Source organism: Ischnura elegans, chromosome 7, assembly GCF_921293095.1.
Source record: "Ischnura elegans chromosome 7, ioIscEleg1.1, whole genome shotgun sequence".
NCBI classification, from domain to species: domain Eukaryota; kingdom Metazoa; phylum Arthropoda; class Insecta; order Odonata; family Coenagrionidae; genus Ischnura; species Ischnura elegans.
Window position 1 is genome coordinate 54,839,906 of NC_060252.1, and position 20,697 is coordinate 54,860,602.

Below are 20,697 nucleotides of genomic sequence, written 5' to 3' on the forward strand. Positions count from 1 at the left end.
CGAGGTGGCAAAGAAATTTTTTCACTGACCCTGCTTATATTTTATGTTGTGGAATTAGGTATTTCTCTAAAATTAGCCATCAATGTGAGGAGAAAAGAAATATGTACATGTGTGGAAAACCATACTAGAGAATTTATCTTTTGCTATTTTAATCTTTCTTCACATTAAGCAATTGTGATGCCTATGTACAGTCACTTTCAAAAGTTTTAGGACAAAGTTTGTGGCGCCACTTCTGCTTCTCAAGAAAATTTAGTTTCCCTTACTCCATTTGTTTTCCTTGCTCACGCACTGCAAATATTTCGCTTCCATGTGAAGATATATGAACAAAGAGGGAGAGGTTACTTGCTAAATTTATCGTTTTGTTTCGATCTTTGATGGATTTAATGATTAATTTCGTGTACACACTTTGTGTCCTTGCTCCGGTTTTCACGGCTGGTATGATATTATGTATTACGAAAAATCTCCACGCCAGAAGCCGTGGTGGCGTAGTGGAGTTAGTGCGACGTCGTCATAGTAAAGGTTGTTGGATCGCTTCCCCGGCTCGGAATTAATATCTCAACATTTTTTTTCCTTGTAACTCCTTTTCCTTTTAATAATGGGTTTCAAATACTTTAAATTCGCTGTAACCGTTATATACTTTTTTAAATGGTAAATGGTGATATACAAGTTAAGAATTGGGCAAGGGTTGACGTATCATTTTTATGGATAGCTAGTACACATTTTGAACGTTAGGGATTTGCAAAAGGGGTAACCGTAACCCGACGGTAAGGGGCGCATTAAAACCCAGCGTTGGTATTAACTTAGTGATTTTAGATTGGCGATGAAGGGTCATACCTAGCAGTTGATTTTTGCATTAATTAGTTTAGAAAGTTGTTGATTATCATGATTTTCTGCAATGAGCTCCATACTTTTTCACCCGTCCCTTGAGACGGGTGATGTGTGCGTCATTATATGACGTCCAACTTGACTTACATACAGCAAATAGCCTCTATAATCATCACATATTACTTCATTAGGGTTTTGCGTTGAATGTGTTTTCTAGTTTTCAATCAATGCAAAGATCCAACTAATTTGTCAGAACGGATTCATCCAAGTAATCGGCGAGCTGGTAAGGGAACCTGTTGATGTTATACCCTATTGCGAATGCACAATCTAGAATTTTTATGCAATGATTTAGAAGAAGGCCTAAACAGCCCTAAGGAAAAAAAAATATCTTAAGAGACCTCTAAATCGAAATACTACCAGAAAATTCACCCAGCACACCTGGGTGGAAACAGCGTTCAAACCGCCAGGGCTGAACGTCGCTAATTGCTAGCCACCAGCCAATCCCTCCCCATTTCCCCCTCACCTCCACCTACCCCTTCAACCTCCCCCCCCCCTAAACTCCACAGAAGACATCAGCAATCCAAAAGATGAGGATATTCTCATTCCAAGGATTCCCATGATCCCATCTGATATGCCCTATGAGTTCAAATAAATTCAAATTTCGGCTTCGTGTTTCATTCGCGATGGTGATTAGCTAATTACTATGTCAACCGTTGTGTGTTTGTAGTCTGAATTTAGGAAATCCATCTCATGAACAATTATATGTGTCATGTTCAGTGTTGGTAAACTATCCGCTTCATTTGTTCGTGCGTCTAATAACAAAGCAAAAACTGTTGTATATCAGAAGGTGCTAGTGCAGAATAAACCCAAATGTGTAGTGTACACTCAGGTTCGTTTACATACGGGGCACGTCTACGGAGTGCACTTACACCAAACCAAGTTATAAATGGCTCGCCACAATTTGGACTTTATTAACTGCTTTATAAAACCACAATGTCTAAATTTTGATAAGTTAAAACATAAAAGTTAGAAAATTCACAGAAAGAAATTGGTCATGTGCGCCAAATATGGCAATCAATTGGACGCCGTCCTCAGGTGTGCGAGAATTTAGTTCGTTCTATGAGCTCCAGACTGGAGGCGGTCATAGAAAATAATGGCGGTATTACTCGCTATTAATTAGATAAAACCAACGCTTACGCCTTCCGAAGAATAATTTTGCAAGCTTTGCCATTTTTGTATCATGTTTTGATTTTTTTACTTTTATTGGTCGATAAAAGATGTTGCGAAAATTTACAATTATTTTTTATGCGTATGTACTGAAAAAAAACACGGCAATCAAATTAACAATTTTAAAGTTTTCCATAAGTTTTGGGTTCGCAAGTAATTATTTTTGATTATTTATTTAATTATTATTTTCACTTTAAGTCATTTTTATTTGATTATTCGGGGAGAGATGATTGATATCCACAAATTTAACTTACCTGGGATTCATTTTATAATTTGTCATGGTAATAGAATTTACTTCATTCCTTTAGTTTTCATTTTTTAAATATTTAAAGGTTTATCTGTTAAACGATTCTCAGTTAAGTTAGAAAAACTTGAAATTATTTAAGAGTTGTAGTGGGTTATTGAGCTCTACTACCCTCTAGCGCTATGTGCCTGTTACGGTAAGTGTATAGCATGAGTGGGGTTTCACGGAGATAGATTTTCGTTTTGACAGTGCATAGGTAATTCTCTCCGAGGGCTTTTTTCAAAAATCTGGTGGTGGTGGACATTTTTCTGTTGAATGTCGTTCCCATCCTGTGTGGTGTGTGGGTAGCACTGCAAGTACAAAATATCTGTCCGTCGCATGTGACGTTCAGACCCTTGGCGCCTTTAAGAACAAGAGAAAGCCGATGCCAGCTTTCTCTACTCCCCGTCTTTTTTAACGTGCTCAGAACGCGCAATTGAAGTTATTTGTCGTTCGCCTTAACACAGTACTTGAAAGAGGATTCAAATATTGGCGAATTCCTTATTTCCGCCATCTTTAATAATGATATATATGCAGGGGTGCCGACTCATAAAAAAATATTAGGGAAGCCCATACCGGGAGTCTTGCCCAGGGAATTTTTATAAATAGTGCGTTTAAAAGTTTAATTTCGAAGCTCTATTTTGTATCCCTAGACTGAGGTTTGTGGTGGTGAACACTGTGCTTTATCTGGTGATGGTTTTCCGGGTCTCAAGAGACGTGTGATAAAGCATGGTGCTCATTGCAGAAAATCATAATAATCAACAGCTTTCTAAACTAATTTATGCAATAATCAACTGCTATGTATGACCCTTCATCGCCAATCTAAAATCACTAAGTTAATACCAACGCTGGGTTTTAATGCGCCCCTTACCGTCGGGTTACGGTTACCCCTTTTGCAAATCCCTAACGTTCAAAATGTGTACTAGCTATCCATAAAAATGATACGTCAACCCTTGCCCAATTCTTAACTTGTATATTACCATTTACCATTAAAAAAAGTATATAACGGTTACAGCGAATTTAAAGTATTTGAAACCCATTATTAAATGCAAAAGGAGTTACAAGGAAAAAAAATGTTGAGTTATTAATTCTGAGAAGGGGAATCGATCCAGCAACCTTTACTATGACGACGTCGCATTAACTCCACTACGCCACCACGGCTTCTAACATTGAGATTTTTGTAATACATAATACCAGACCAGCAGTGAAAACCGGAGCAAGGACACAAAGTGTGCACACGAAATTAATCATTAAATCCATCAAAGATCGAAACAAAACGATAAATTTAGCAAGTAACCTCTCCCTCTTTGTTCATATCTCTTCACATGGAAGCGAAATATTTGCAGTGCGTGAGCAAGGAAAACAAATGGAGTAAGGGAAACTAAATTTTCTTGAGAAGCAGAAGTGGCGCCACAAACTTTGTCCTAAAACTTTTGAAAGTGACTGTACATACATGCAGTCCTTGACTATAGTGCTTTAGTACTGGGCAAAAACATGTACAAAAGAGAATCCGTACTTTGTATTTCTATTGCTTATCAAACGATTTAAGTTAGCTATTTTAGTATGGGTTCTAATGGTATGATAAAACAGATATGGGATGAAGTTGATTATAGTGGAATCAGGGGAAGTGAAATTGCCTCTTTCCTATCTGTGTGTCGTAAAAGACTCATCTAAGTTACAAAAGATGAATTCTTAAGGCATGCTTTGTAAAGTTGGTTGTACTGTTTTTGAATTTCTGTTTAAGAACTTTTTTTACTGTTGTTATGGATGAATAAATTAGTTATTTAAATTATCTTCAATATATTTCAGAGTTCAATCAATAAAACGTCTCGTGCCTGTCAGCGTCGCATACTGTACATGATGAGAAATCCAGCCACTGCTCATAGTGTTTCCCTTTCCCTGTTGGACCTGAAACATGATCAATCAATTGCAAAAAAATTTGAGGTAAGTTTTTTTATGATAGGGGCTCTCTGCTAAATATTTTGTTACTTATCTTTGTTCATCTTTAACCTATGATAGATCATTTGGTGGGCTTACTAGTTATATTTTGGTGTATTTGTGGGATTTATTCATGGTATATATGTAGTCTCCTGCCCTGGTGCTATTTTATTACTTGTTTAATCTATTAGGAATAGAAATATCCATGTTCTTATCACCTTGTAAAGTTAAACCTATTATATGATATATATTCTTGAAAAGTAATTGAGTCACTGGAATTTTATGCAATCAATAAAATCAACTGTTTAAAGATGGAAGTACTTTTTTATTCCTGTTTAAACATGGAATTACTCATTTACAATATGTACAGCAATGCCCTCACAATTTAGTCATGGTGTATTATTTCTTCAGGAATAATTTTCCCTCTTTTACTGTTTGCAATTTTGTAGGTTCATATTCAGGTTGTAAAATCATGAATATGTTGTGTTCACATGCCGGCCTGTGGGTGATGATACATTCATAGCATTTCATGGACATCCGGTCCAAGATTTTTCAATGACTCCACCCAACATGTTCTCATTTTTCTTCTGTCTCTTCAAGGGAGTTGTTGAAAGAGCCAGGGCTGTAGCCAAAAATAAGGAGCAACTTGAGAAGTTGTTGCGCCATTCGTTTGTGGAATTGGTGGAGATCTTGACGAAGAGGGAAGAATCTTCAGCAAAACCCAGAAACAACCCTGCATTTCAGGTTGATGATGTTGAAGAATTTAGGTAGGTAATGTTGGTGCTGGCCATCACAATTTCAAATTTTGCTCCTTATCCCTGGCCAAAGTGTACTTTAAATTGTCAGCAAAAGGTTAATTTAGGCAAAGATGAATTTGTGCAGTAATTGCGAGATAGTCATTTTAACATTGAAGTTGAGGAAAAATAGACTCAAAACCAATGTTTTTCACTAGTTTTGCAGTGACATTTTTGGAGTTTAAACTTGTGATTGAAACCCAAAGAGTTATTATTTTGTAATAGCTGCCCTAATTGGTCCTGTTAATGGCTGCTAATTGGTCATTTGTCTTTGAATGTAAATGACATACATTGATTCATTTATGAATAAAAGGCTGCAGTAATTAAAATGCCTGCGGGTAATTCCAAAGTTTTTAAATTATGTTTGTACCGTGTTGCTAACAAAGCTCAAAATATGCAATATTGCACTCCATATTGTATCTTAATACTATTTAGGCAGTGTTGCATTGAGCTTTTATGCAAAAATATGGGGCCAATCACAGCTATCACTTTTTTAGCATAATGCTTTCTATGGGGCCAATCACAGCTATTACTTTTTTAGCATAATGCTTTCTATGGGGCCAATCACAGCTATTACTTTTTTAGCATAATGCTTTCTGCCAATGTAGTGTGCCCCCAGAGGGGAAATATGTTACTTAAGGGGGCTCAATAGCTTGGCAGGAAGCTTTGACACTTACCATCACAATTTCCAATTTCGTTCTTTATCCTTAGTCACTTAATATTTTCAGTAAATACTAAGGCAAAAGTGAATTTGTGGAGTCATGAGATTTTATTCATTTTACCGTTGAAGTTGAAAAATATGTAGGGCTGATTTAAAAAAAAAAAACACTGAAGAGAAGTGATAAGGATCACCATTTCGTTCAAGTGGAAATATGTTTACTAGCTCAGTAGGCTTTAAGCTATTCAATAAGTAAGATTGCTCCGCCATTTTTTTACTCCTTATAGCCTTTCTAAATCATTGCTGGGACTGAAAATTCAGCCAAATATCAAATACATGCTGCTATTTAATTTATCGAATTTAAAAGTAGACTTAAAAGCTGGATACTGTGGAATACCAGTAAGCTCTGAGTTTTATTGAGAAACTTTCAAATACCTGAGATAAATTTGAAAAAGCATTTCATAGAATGAATGAATGAAAAAAATCAAATTTTGTATTTCCTGTCACTGAAAAGGTCAATGAAAAGGATTCTATGTGAATTAATTGCTATATGTTGTGTTGATTTTATTCATTTGAAAGCATAACTCTCTATCCTTATAAAATGATTTCAAAGGTTTTAGCCATTTTCCATTATTTTCAGTTTCTGTAAGTACTTCATTTTAATAAATGCATGGCATTTTTTTAGGTCAAAGTATGAGATTGCTTTCCCTCATGTGCTTGAAAGCAAAAGTCGTTTTTTGGATGTTGCTGATGCAGACCAAATCTATAAAACTGTGCTGCACACCATAATTCATGTGAGTATATCATCATTGGTCCAGAGTGTGTTCATGATCCCTTGATCAAACCTCTTTTTTGAAAGAATGTGGTCAGTTGTATGTATTATGTAAAATTGGTGTTTCAACCTATTATTTCTATGAAAGGAATTGGTACATGCCAAGGGAAGAAAAATAAAGGAGAGTATTGCACATATCTAGAAAGAACTGTCATTTGACTTGTTACGGAAAAAGTTAAATTTTATATTTGAATAGCACTCTCATGTTTTGATGCTTACAGTAGATAAACTATTGCATGACATTGGCAGATATGATAACATAAAGTATAAATATTAAATAGGAAACTTTCACCGTCCCCTTTGTACTGTTAGGTGAATTTTTCCCAGCCTCCATGCTTATTTGAGAACCATTAAACTGCGTAACCTCTTGACAGATTTCAAATGTGGTTTTTGTGGTGGAAAATTTTTTGGAGTGATCGAAGGCTTTGCCTGAGATTCGAACCCCAGACCTTCTGACGAAAAGCCTAAGACTCTTCTTACTGAGCTGTCAATCTTCCCTTTGTGTCAGTCCTATTACTCCCAATCTTTGACTTGCGTGCCCACCAAAAATTCAGTATGTTCTCTCCCATTTTTTAACTGTGTTTTCCTAATGGTTTTCATATCCGTAAATGTTGGATTATATTTTGTTTGAAATATTCTTCTTCCTCTTTTTTCCCCTTTTTATGAATTTCCCTTCGTTATTAACATTTTATGTTATGAACACCTACCATCATGTTAGTAAGATAGTTGATTTTAGAGAAACTATGATTAATATTTTTTAAATATGTAAATATCCCCCCTGACTGTCTTTTCACAAAAATAATTTGAACATTATGTAACAGGTTTAGGGTTCTTGAAGATCCTGATTGTTTACAGTTGATTAATTTATGGTTTTTCTTTGAATCCAAGTGTATATTATTTTTTCCCAGCCTACAACATGTATGTTTTTGTATTTTTATGAATAATAGCTTATGGTGTCCTTAACTATTACATTTATTAACATTTGACCTTTACTTTATAGAGTTCCTTCTGTTGCTCTGCTGACAAAACTTCATTTGCCTATCAACTGTTCAAAGTTTATCAGCAGTATCCAGACAGCTTTATTAAGGCTGCAATGAACAAATTCAGATCAGACCAAATGGTTACTTTGAAAAAGCAGTATACCAGTAAAAAGTATAAAACTGGTAATTTTGTGCCAATTTCATCATGTCCTTATCAGCTTTCAATGAAGTAAGTGCATATGTAATAAATGGTGTAATCAACTTTTATTTTACCTTTGTCTGTTTATCCAATTATAAGTTTACAGCTGGATAAAATTGCTTAAAATATATAGATGAAAGCTAGTGATGCTTCTCCTCTTAAATGTGACATGTAATGAGATGTGAGGACATTGAGAGCATTCTCTTTTTTTTATGTGTTCAAGGTGGATGTTAACCCATAATTTTTAGTCCTGGAGAAAGTTGTGATGGAAATATTTTTTATTTATGTGTGTTAACAACAGGGAACTTACACCTGTTGTATCATTTGTTACTGTCACTACTTAGAGGAGGTAATTATTGCCTGTAGTGTTCCCCTTTATGTTTAAGAACTAACAAGGGGAGTGTCCGTAAAGTGTGTCTCAGAATTAAATCAAACTTTATACTGTTACAGTCCATCAGAAGCTAGCCTCAAATCACTCCCCATATGGTGTTATATAATCAATAGTTTTAAATAAATACAGTTAAACATTTATAGGTCAGATGTATTCTCATGGTGTGATGCATAGATGAGTAAATTTTTTTCTGCAATGCGGCATCTGATGTTTTACCCTTTTTTTCACACCTAAGCTTTCTTTCAATTATTTTATTTCCATGTTACAACATGAAGCATAATATCATATTGCCACATAAAAGGAAACCATGTAACAGTGCATCGTAAAAATGCTTCTGAAGTAATTTGGTAAAAATGAAGTTTTGAAGTCGTACTAGGAAACCTTTTTGAAAGTTGTAGATATCACTTCCTGCTCCTGTCCTGTATCATATATGGTGTACGCTATTTCCCTTCTTTGATATCCATCTGTAAATGTGGAACCTGCCAGTGTTATTAATGGCCTCAAATAGTTTTTACAAATCATTTGTAGCCTACAACTTAGGTACAATACCTGAGCTCTGTCATGTCAAGTGTGACAACTTAAATTGGGTTTTGTGGAATTATGATGATATTATCTTTACTGCTGTGGTGTACATTGTACAGTTGTAAATTAAGTGTTTAGTTTACACTAGCTCTGTGAAAAAATGTGGTAATCTCTGTATATGCCTCATTACTTTATTCTTGTTACAATTTTCTGTTCTCCAATTGGTGTATCATATGCTATTTTTAAAAGCTTTGTCAACATTATAAAATTCATTAACATCCTAAAAAAGAGCAAAGTACTCATTATAGATATGTATCAATTTCTACCTAACAACTGATTGAGCATCAGTATATGTGTGATTATTTTGTTGAATGAATTGAGCTATTTTCTCCACTTTCGTGCTGTTTTTAATATTTGTGTATATTTTCCAGCTATGCATATCTCTTCCAAACTGAATTTCAGTATGAAGTATTTCACCAAGCGTACAAAATATTGAGGGCACTGGAGAAGCAACTGCCTGAATGTACGAACGATGAAAAGGTTGAAATCCTAGCCAATGATGGAGGAACAGCAGCTCTTTTGGTTGAATATTTTTGCTTAAACAAGGTACAGAGAGTAGGCATATTTATCTGTTGCATATTTTTTTTGGAGGAAAATGTCAATTTTCGAATTGAGTTACACCTCTCCCTTATTTTTTCAGGTGACTCTGGAAGCAGGCATACCGGATCAAATCATCATTCTTGATCCAATTTTTGCTACCAAGAAAGATACATATGATGGTATTTTAAAGGTATGCAATTCATTAATCCTCTCATGGGCACATAGCACTATGTAATTGTGTGAGAGGATATCCGCAAATCACATGAGATTTTTAGTAGGAATGAGTCGATTCCACTTTTTTTCGATTCTGATTCTTTTAATCGATGCTCAATTCTGATTCCATCGATTCTTATTCATATCAACAGGTGGGATAGTGATTTGTCAGTAGCATTGCTGTCATTAAAATTTAAGGATTGAATGTAATAAAACAAAAGACAATTAAGTGGCCCAAAAAGTATACATTTATTAAAAATTACGAATTATGTAGTATTGTAGTAATATATCCAGAGTTTTCATAAAATAATTACCTAATATTTAAATTGTTTCAAGCATAAATTGTTACTTAATAATGTACAATGTGCTTAATGGATCAGGTGTGTGACAACCTTTATGCCCCAAAGCTTATAGTCGATTTTCAAAATATTTATCTCCTGGAATTTAATCAACTTTAGGCAATCAATTCCAATTCCATGCCCAAGAATAGATATTAGGCATAAACTCAACCCTAGTTTTCAGTATGAATGGGTCATCAAATCTGACAACTCCCCAAAAATGTGCATCAAATCCCCAAGATTCAAAGATTTTCATGTGGATCCGATAAGATTCAAACTAGAACATTCAGGGTTCTTAATAACACCCGTATCTTTGTTACAGTTACAATTTGAATGACTTTTACATCAATGCTACCAATTTTTCTTTCTGTAGCTTAAGTCTTGGAGCGTAATAGCCTACTCAAAATAGGAAATAATGCAACTCCGTAGTCACTGCTGTTAATGGTTAGCTTTCCAGGGTTTCCTGGCCTCTGGATGTGAAATCGTTATGGATTTCTTATTTGTTCTTTCTGGAATTTTTTTCCTTGTGGTCTGTGCAAGAGCCACAAAAATGCAGTGATTTTTGTGGGAAAATGTGGGAACTAGGAGTGGCATCACACAGATAACTGATAATGCTCCATAATCGTACCATGCACCTCACCATGCATTGTGATATTCGGTGGCCTTAGAATTTCTCCTTCTCCAAGAATGGAATCTTGCATCAATATTTAGTGGAACTAAATTCTGTATCACTTTGTGTAAAAATGATGTATATGGCAAATTTAAAGTAAAATTAAAGGGTGATGCAGTCAGTTAGTGAATAAAAATTTGTTGTTTATGTCTTTTTCATCTAATTAAATTTTTAATGGCTTCAGGCAATGGGTTCCGAGTAAACTCACCTGCTACCATGACTGAAACATCTTCAGTTCTTATGATTTTTGCATGGAGGAAGATAATTAGTATTAGAAAAGATAATATGCTGAATATCAGAATTTTACAATAGTTAATCGTAGATGCTTCATGTATCTCAAAATGCACAGTGCTTTGACAAAATGGCATGTAGCAGTCCCAAACTCAGAAGTCAGAAGCTGTTAGTGTAAAGGTCTCATTTTAATGCAATTGGGGTCTTTTTCTACTTTGGCAGCTGAGAAATTAGACTATCACTATGCCAGTCTTGTTCATAAGTGCTAAGTGTAACAGCATCTTTGAATTTCTTTCCAGAGATTTCGTCAACACCTGGAGGCTGCTTATCGTGATAAAATGGGAACTGATATCCCATTTAACCCATTGGTTTCTGGTGCCAAGAAGAGGAGACCTGGTGATGACCTGGATTGTGATAACCCAGTGAAAAGGGTCAAGATAGATGACTGCCTGGATTCATCAAGTTCTCTGAGCTTGCAGCAGGCTATGCAACTTTCGAGGCATGAAGATACCGACAGTGAAACTCCAAAGCCTCCAGATGAAGAGGATGGGGCATCTATGGAAGTGTCAAGTGTTAATAGTGATAGCAAAGAAAATGAGGATTCCACTAGCAGTGAAGTGAAAGCCCCTGGCTCAGAAAATCTGTCAGTGAGCACAAGAGATAGTACAATGGAAAACAGGCTTTTAACCAACAATGCGGTGTGTGCTGCCTCTCGGATAGCTCTTTTCCTGATGAGGAAGGAGTTGACTGAATCTCCCCAAATTGATTCACATCACGCGCATGATTTTTTTGTAGTCAATGCGTGTGAAATATATTGTACTACGTCAGATGTGAATGGCTTGTTGGAACCAATCAACTCTCAAACCAAACTGATGGAATCAGTATTGCAGAAAATTAAAAGGTAGGCGTGTCTTAAATAATAATCATAAATGTCAACTTGCACTGTTGATTCAATGAAAATCCATGTTGGAGCAGTATTTTCACTCCATCTTAACACAGTTTACTTGGTTGCACTTGGAATTTCCATGTCCTTCCTGTTTAAATAATTTTTGTTTTGTAAAAGTACCACTTTTATTATATGCATATATTCTACAGTTACAATTTTCATTTTTCAACTGGAAAAGTGCTATTAATTAGGAGTACATACCAAGAAGTTCAAGTTGATAGAAGAATGAATTAAATGTATTTGTACTCATATATGTATAATGTGGTTGCATGTTGCCTAAAAATTTTAGGTTGAGAACTCATTGTGAAGAAACTCGATGTATTTTGGTTTTATTATTGATATTTGTGCCTATTTATTCTTTCCAGTTCCTCCATTTTACCAGATGGCTATACCTCATTCCTTGACCTCCACAAAAAGTATCTAGAAATGAGTAGCAATCCTTTGGATTGGAAGTATGCTTGTGAATTAGTTGATTTTGTTGACCATGCTAGAGAAGTTGGTGTCACACTGAAGGAACTGAGGGTAGGTTGGTTATCAATGAAAATACCATACCTGACTGACTTTCGAAGATGTCTGAAAATTTCTATAATGAGGAATAATGTTTTGTACTTACTCTATTATTTATTTAACACATTTTACTAGGTAATTAAATGTGAGTTCAAACTTGTAATTGCAAGATTTGCTAAATTATGCTTGCAATGCTCCAGTGGATTATCTCTTCTTAAATAAGATGACAGGTTTTTTTTTCTGCATGGCTCATTAGGATGGTTTGGAAGTTATTCAGCTCTTTTGTTTCACATGGAGCCTTATCCATATAAATTATGAAAGCTACTGAAGTTTTGATAGTTTTCAGCCCAACTGCAAGAACATTGGTTAGCATTGGTTAGGTGACAATACATGGTGTAATAGCGAAGTCATTTATCAACAGAGAGATAAAGGCATGATAATTGGAGTCAATTCTTAATATTGAGTATTGGAATTAACATTCAGTTGCAGAAGGACTCAATGTAATGGTCAAAAAGATATCTGGCCTTAAACTAAAAGTTTTGACCCACTCATCCAGTAAACTTCAAAGTTAATGCATCCAGCAGAGAAAGATTGTGGTCATTAAATTTACCTGGTGAAAATCCTTGGAAGATTTTATTAATAATTTGGTCCAGTGATTTATATAACCTTAAGGTTGCTCGTCATTACAATTTGGTCAGATACAGGGTGTCCCATTTATCTTGACCACCCGAAATAACTTTTTGTCCAGATGCAAATTCAAAAATGTGTCAAGCAAATGTTCATTAGAAGTCACGGGGACATTAATCAGCATGACTGCCTTCCCTGTAGCGTTTTTATGTCTTTTTTAAATGGCACCCTACATTTTTTATGAATGACTGGTGTGCATTTTACTATGTTTTCATTTGTTCACTGTCAACGTCAGCAAGTGAAGTAGTTCCAATACCCACGTACCTGCACTAAGCGCCTTTGAGTCAGTCATTTTTCATAACACTGTGTTTATGTTAATGGTCCACTGTGCTACATTTTTGAATAAGTCCTTAGTAGAGGAAATGAATTGCCGAATAAAAAATATTGGGTGCCATTTTAAAAAGACTTACCGCTGTTCATATCTTTGTAAATAACAAAGCAACAAGGAAGGAAGTCATGCTGATTAATGTCCCCATGACGGCTAATGAACATTTGCTTGACACATTTTTGAATTTACATCTGGACAAAAAGTTATTTCGGGTGGTCAAGATAATGGCACACCCGGTATATGTAATCAATAGGATGGGCTGAAAAATGACTTTTTTTCAGGATCAAATTTGCATCTTGTGGGGAAGTTGCTAACTTATATCAGGGTCTCAGATGTAAATATTTTTCAGAATTGGATATCATCACCAATGCTGTCCAAGCCCTTGAGTCTAAGATTTTGCAAAAATTCAGGCTGAATTTCAAAACAAATAACTATGGTGAAAATATTGATGTCGACAACTTTTTGGTGCAGCTGCATATTGTACGTTGTCATGCAAGCTTTCATGGCCATTGCAGGTCGATCATCCGATGATGCGACCTGCAAAGGCTGCAAAAGCTTGCATGACAACACGCAATATGCAGCTGCACCTGAAAGTCGTCGACATCAATGAATCACACTGCAAAAGCCTACGTTCCATGGTGGAAATATCTCCTTAACTTAGCCTGTTTTAATGATAAAAATGATGAATAGATCATTCAAGATTTTATTGATGAAGTTTAAAGTTCATCAAAAGAATTTTCTGGTTTAACGATGAGTGAGAATGAGGAACAACTTTTGAGTGTTTGCAACCCATGTAACACATAAATTGTCTGGCTGCTTGATGCATCTTTTCACTTTTTGCCTTTTGGAAGCCGAAGTTGCTGTTAAATAACTACTTTTTCACAAATTGTCCCTTTTTTAATGTTTCAATGATCCTTTGGAGAAAATTTATTTCCGTAATAATGCCTTTAAAAAGTCGTAATTTATGAAATTATTTGTCACGGAAATGTGGCCGAATTACCACACTCCAAAGCAATTTTTATGGATTGTAATTCTTATCCCATTGTGACAGTAGAGTATGATATAAAATTGAGGAGCTGAGTTTGTAAATGCCATTTTTACTGAGTACTTATTCATAAATTGTCATTTGGTGAAGTAAAACTGCTGTTTGAGATGTGGAATAATGGTGTTTTATCTTTCTTCATGCTTTCCAGGATAAATTCAACAGAAGGATAGGAACATTTTCACTGGCACAGCACCTGAGCATAATTGCCAAAGAGCGAATATTTATTCGTGCAGGGGTCACTTGTGTGAGATATGTTCATTATGAATATATTAAACCTTGGGTTGTGCATTCCAATAAATTATTAAGGTTGCAAAAGGAAAATGTCATACCTACTGAAGTGAAACTAATGAACTTGGATGGAGGATCCAAATCTCCTAAGAAGGCAAATGTTGATGTCGAAATTGATAAGGAGACTCCCGAGGAAATCAAAGAATCCTCTGTGCAAGAAGAGTCCATTCAGCCAGTTCAGTCGAGCAGTTCGCCAGTTAAGAGTGCTAGTGAAGGAGACCCACTTATTCAAAGTGTCGATAAAGGTGATCCTTCAGTTGGGGGAACTGTTGAAAGTGATCCATCAGTTGGTAGAACTGCTAAAGGTGATCCATCTGTTGGGAGAATTGTTGAAGGTGATTCATCAGTTGGTAGTACTGCTAAAGGTGATCCATCTGTTGGGAGAATTGTTGAAGGTGATCCATCAGTTGATAGTACTGCTAAAGATGATCCATCAGTTGGTAGTACTGCCAAAGATGATCCTTCAGTTGGGAGCACTGCTCAAGGTGATCCAATGTCTCCACCTCTCCCAAAGAAGGCCCGCTATAGTGTGCCCAAATCTATTGATGGCATGGAGGAGAGAATTTCTACCATAGAAGCAGGAGGTCATTGGAAGTAAGCAAAACTTTTTATTTAATGGTGGAATTCAATCTCTGTTTGCATTCTTGAATTTCCTTTGCCTGAGAGTGATTTCAATAATAAAATCAACAAATTCATTGTGCCCGGTATTAAGCCTTTTAGCGTGAGCCTATTTTGCTGATATACTGAAGAATGTCAGGGATTTTTTGGCAAATTTGTTGGTTTGCAATTAAAAATTTATATCAAGAATTTTATGCATTTTCTGAAGCTAACTTTTTTTATGTGCTCTTAATACTTACAGATATGCTAAAGCGTAACAAATACCAAAATCTCACGTATGATTTTGCACACTTAAGGTTATGTCTCACTGGGAACAAACTTTTCTTGTACTAAAAATTACACACTTGCAGGCAATAACATGCTGAAGCAAATGAATAAATGTAGCATACCTCAGCACAAGTGCTTATACACCGGGCCAGGCCAGGAAGGAGGACGGGCTAGAGGGGTACGTTCCCTGGGTGACATCAGGGGGAGCAAAATTTGAAACGTTTATTTAAAAAGGTTAATTTATTTTTAAAATTAAATTTTTTAACAATAATTAATTATTTATAAATTATTTAACAATAATATGTATTAATAAAACTTCTTAATGGCAAACATATGGTGAGTCATTTCAACTACCGCATTTCAAGGAAGTAGTTCAAACGGGTGTGTTGTATTTTAGTGGTGGGGAGGGTTAGAGTGGGAGTGAGGGGGGAATTATCAGCTGATAGACCATCTGATAATTTTCACTATACTTTTAATTGTTTTTTGTAAAGAAATCATTCCAATGAACTGCAGATCAACTTTCATTGTTCCGGATGGTGGGATGCTTGTGTGAAATTTTTACTGTCTTCCTAGACCTACTAGCAAGAGTCGGAATCAACCTCTGAAGATTAAATTCTTTGCTACCTCCTTCAAGGCTGTTGGTCGGTATTCTGAATTTTCTCAATGCACTGTCATCAGCTCGGTGACCCAGAATGAAGTGACTGTGAGCCTTTGTGGGTGAACCTAATCAATGAAAACTTACTTCCTAACCAGGCTGAGAAGACGATTGTGTACCTACTTCTTTCTGTCTGTACAGATGCAACATTTCGTCATTTTTATGCAGCTATGAAGGCCACAACTCAAATGAAGCTGTGGTGTTTGCTTGCCTATCTCACCTCTAGCATTTAAGTTCCTATAAATACTTCTATCAACGGGCATAGTTTAGAATTTTATTTTGGGGGGCCAGCAATCCTGCCAAAAGTTGAGGGTCTATAGAATACCTCCCAGTGAATTGGGAGGGTCGCTGGGACCTTACCCTGGAAAATATGTTTAAATTAGCCTCTGAAAACAGCTACTATCTAGTACTGAAATGTTTTGGCATTTCCACAGGTTTCGTACTTTTCCCCCTGGTCACCCCAAAGTTCTGCCCATGCTTTTATCCTCTTTTCGTTTTTCAGAGCTAGCTTTTGTATCAGTGTGAAGAGACACAATAATCTGAAAAACAGGTAATGGCTGTAACAGTATGTGAAAGGTGACCGTAGGAATTTTCCATCTAATGATCAAATTTGCCCAGTTTAACTCCTGGTAGCACGTAGAATGGAGGGAGAGCATAAATGGATTTCTATAATGTAATTTCATGAGAAACATGGCTATATCTACATTTCATTTTTCCATTTATGTAAAATAAATTTACCTTTAAAAATGTTTTCAGTGATAAAACTTGAAAAAGTAAATTGGCAAAACTCCAGAGTACGCTTAAAAATTGTCAAATTATAATAACACTCACAAATTTTCTTAAAAACCACCTTTAGGTATTTCTTTAGCAAAATTTAGTAAAAAATATAATCACTTTCATAGTTAGGTGTAAATGGAAACATGTGAATATCATCTGCATTGTGTACTTATCAAAAAAATGTCCTCTTTACCCTCAAATTCAGCACCTCAGCCAACAAAATCAAAGTTTTGATCAAACCGTGGATACGAGTGGATGGATCCATAAATCGACGTGTGTTTGATCGCTTTTTGGGAGCGGTCCTTGGTCATATTGTACTGAATCCTGGTATAACCGTAAAAGATGTTGGTGAAAGGTTCATCCCAGCATTGCAGCCATTCCACACTCGGGAGTTAGTGGAGGTAAAAATCATAAATTTTTTTATGACGCTGAAGGCCCATGTGTCTTTGAGATCTCGATAAGTATTTGGCTTATCTTGAAGTGTCTTTAACAGTGGCATTTTATTTAACACCATGAGCAGAGAAAGGCCTATGCAAAGCTGTTATCCATGACTCGGATTATAGTTAGTTAGGTCTAAAACTTATCGCATCCAAGGCTGGCTTAACTTTGGTAATGCATATGTTGGTATTTTGCTACCTACAAAGTTATAAAATTTGCAGATCTAGTTTGTTTAACTTCACATTTTATTTTGTTTTTGACCTTGAAGTGTTTAAAATTTTCATATATCTTAGGCAATATCTTGTTTGAAGACAATGAGTTACTGTTAGCAGAATTGTATATTAAAATTTTGTATTGAATTAAATTTATAATTTTTTTATTCATGTGACATTACTTTTCTTACTAGTTTATTGCTATTCTTACTAGTTAATTACCAATTCCATTTACTTCTAATAATGTCTTGCAATCTTGCATAATATGTTTGTCGTAGCAGTCATGGCCTGAGGTGATATTAGTGCCTATATCATTGTGATCCTATAAGAGAGATGCTGCAATCATTGACTTTGTATCAATTTTCTTGGTTTTTGAGTTGTTTAATTGTGTAATTTTCTCATTTTAGATATTGTGTGATCTCAAGTGTGTGGAAATGAATGCTGTGAAAATGAGGAAGGTAACATTGTTTTCGAAGCCTTCAAAAGTCAGCATTGGTAAGTAATCACAGGGGTAATTAATTGGCAGTGTTATTTACACATTACTACTTATAATAAATTTAATAGCTAAGGATGGAATTGTGTTGATATTAATGTTAAAGTGATCACTTAATGCAATGATAGGCTTTAGTCAAGTTTGCATTTATATATTCTATTCTTACAGTATGTTTAAAAAAATTTACTTTAAATAGAGCATAAATAGTCATGTAATTTAAACTATGATGCAGTGGTATTATTTTTTAGAACAGGATTTAAAAATTACCAAATAGGGGCGAGGAAATGGAAAAAATTGTATGTGGATTTATAGGAATAGACTCTTGAACTTGAAGCATGAGGATTAAACATCCATGGCTCAGCTTTGACTTTTTGCAACTTTCTGGATATTTGAAAGAAATATAAGTCGAATCAACAACATGACCCAAGTGTCTCGATAAAGTACTAATGTTCCAGTAATCTGCTAAAATCTTGTTTGAATCACTTAATGAATATCATAATTACTCGCCAAAATCCAGCTGTTCCTGGAATATAGGCAACCCAGCTAAACATTCCCGCATTGATCGTTTTCTCACATTCATCATTTTTTTCATCCATCCTCCTGAAAAACGATAGATCGAGGTTCCACTGTAAAATCTTCTTATCCAACTTCAAAGGGATTCAAGTGATCCAGGATTACTCTCCTTTCCAGGCGGAGCAATTGCCTTTCTCTTAAATTTGTGTACGATGTGTAGCCATAGTAACGGTAATTTTTTTCCATCTCAACATCTCAAGCGAAACATTTGAGAGTGACAATCCACACGTTTAAAATGCCCTGGTAGGGGGTTGCAATGAGAATTGCTGCAGCCAAATGCCGGCATTATTTTTGATGCTCTAAAGTGATCCCAAATGCCGCTTGTGGGCCGCTATTTTGAGATGGAGAATCAGGGGGACGTAATGTTGCACCCAAATAGCATCATTCGTCTTAGTAGCGCAGCTGCTATCTTTTACTGATGTAAAATTATAGCCCTGTTTATATGTACCTGCGTAATATCCCTTTATGTATGGGTAGAAATGTGCAATTTTGATGTGGAGATGATATCAACTTATTATTTAAAGTATGAGGGAAGAGTTACCTATTACATATATTTCCATTCATGCCAATGTTTTAAACTTGGCATAATTATCCCAATGATAATAAATAACAATACCAGTCGTTGAAAGTATTATTTTTTACGTGCTTGGAAGGTGTGCTTTGGTTGGGAGTTAATGGAACTTAGCTAAAAACTGGACCACGTTGCAAGGAGGTTAAGGGGATTTTCTGTGTAATGGGTTTTGGAGATCTAAGTGAACAATGAAATTCCTCAAAAAAGGCATTGATCTATTCAGTGAAACTGTGGTCATATGATAATATTTTTTCTCCATCCTTCCCAGTTCTTAAAATTAAGACAACTGTGATGATGTGGGTTATTCATGCCTGCTACTTCTCTATGTCAATCATTTTCAGATTTAAGTCTAAAATGGCATATTATTTTTTTCATTTCAGTTCCTCTTGATGGCACAGAAGATGATTCTATTGTGCATTTATCTCCCTGTATTGATGCTGTGTCAAAATTGGGTTTACTTGTCGGGGATAAAAAATATGCTGTGGATTTCCTTGGAGATATTTTGTAAATGAAGGTTTGTCATAATCGTTTCCCTGTTAATAATAAATGTAAATAAGAAAAATTCATGAGATATGTTGCATTCCTGTGCACCCATTACTTTTTTGAACATATAATTTTCCAGAATTGCCTCCTACATGAAGTAAAGATGAATTAAAGTTTGACCTTTCTTTGCCATGTTTTCATACATTTACGATTTTTGGCTTTATTTTCAATAGTTGGCCTAGGTTATTGGCAGGTTTATGTTCTTGCCTGGCAAACTGAAGGTGGCAGCCCAACAGCACAGATTTTGCCTTATCCCTAAGTACGAGGATATTACACATATATGCGTGACGAAACCTATCTGGAAGCAGAGATAAAGGATGAAGAATCCACACTGTATTTGGGGATAAATTAGAAATGAATGTCCGCATTTTTGGAGATACACCTATCCTTACGCCGTAATTGGTGGTGGCAGTTTCGCATACTATCACTTTGCTGCCCCTGAGATTCATGAGAACTATGTGAAAATAATGTAATAACATAAATTAGCTTTTGATGGTGAAAGATTCAATGCATTATATTTCGTCATTGCATTTTATTATATTGCAGTATTCCATATAGTTAAAATATGCCAGAGACATCTCATGAGGCATATATGACCACTCAGAGAGGTCTATGCCTATAAGATCATGTCTCGTGAGATGCCTCTGAGATATTTGATGCTACATGGGATACTGCAATATTATAACATAAATGATGAAATATAATGCACTGACTCTTTCACCATCGAAAGCCAATACCACATTTGTCTTCACAATAAGTTTTTTTTTTGCACTATGTTACACATTCATGCAAGTTCCTTATCACACAATAGCAGAGACTGGTAAAGTACCTTACGTATGGTTTTAAAAGCACAAATTCTAAATCCATTACCGTTAGGTACCCTAGAAATTGACGTATGCAATCACTAATACCTCACATTCATTAACAATCAAAGCACTGTTGATTATTCCTTCATTAATATCCATGAAATCTGGGATGTTTTGCTTTATTTGCCAAAAATCTTAATACACCTGCGCATACCGGCATAGCCCATATCAAACCTAGGAAC

General features: G+C 35.5%; 1 protein-coding gene across 3 annotated transcripts in view; it reads left to right on the plus strand.

The window, feature by feature from the left end:
- Window positions 1-20,697, plus strand: part of LOC124162838 (general transcription factor 3C polypeptide 1) — a 113,833-nt gene that overhangs the window by 26,385 nt on the left and 66,751 nt on the right. Inside the window, exons 21-33 of one of the 3 annotated variants that reach the window (XM_046539509.1) lie at window positions 4,145-4,279; window positions 4,874-5,040; window positions 6,411-6,519; window positions 7,558-7,766; window positions 9,081-9,255; window positions 9,350-9,439; window positions 11,001-11,602; window positions 12,013-12,169; window positions 14,363-14,909; window positions 14,970-15,096; window positions 17,025-17,220; window positions 17,877-17,964; window positions 19,487-19,668. In XM_046539509.1, the coding sequence (XP_046395465.1) occupies window positions 4,145-4,279; window positions 4,874-5,040; window positions 6,411-6,519; window positions 7,558-7,766; window positions 9,081-9,255; window positions 9,350-9,439; window positions 11,001-11,602; window positions 12,013-12,169; window positions 14,363-14,909; window positions 14,970-15,096; window positions 17,025-17,220; window positions 17,877-17,964; window positions 19,487-19,614 (2,730 nt within the window). In that variant the 3' untranslated portion in view covers window positions 19,615-19,668. Of the gene's footprint in view, window positions 1-4,144; window positions 4,280-4,873; window positions 5,041-6,410; window positions 6,520-7,557; window positions 7,767-9,080; window positions 9,256-9,349; window positions 9,440-11,000; window positions 11,603-12,012; window positions 12,170-14,362; window positions 15,097-17,024; window positions 17,221-17,876; window positions 17,965-19,486; window positions 19,669-20,697 lie in introns of those variants that run through there. The other 2 variants (XR_006865688.1, XM_046539508.1) reach the window with 2 other exon arrangements.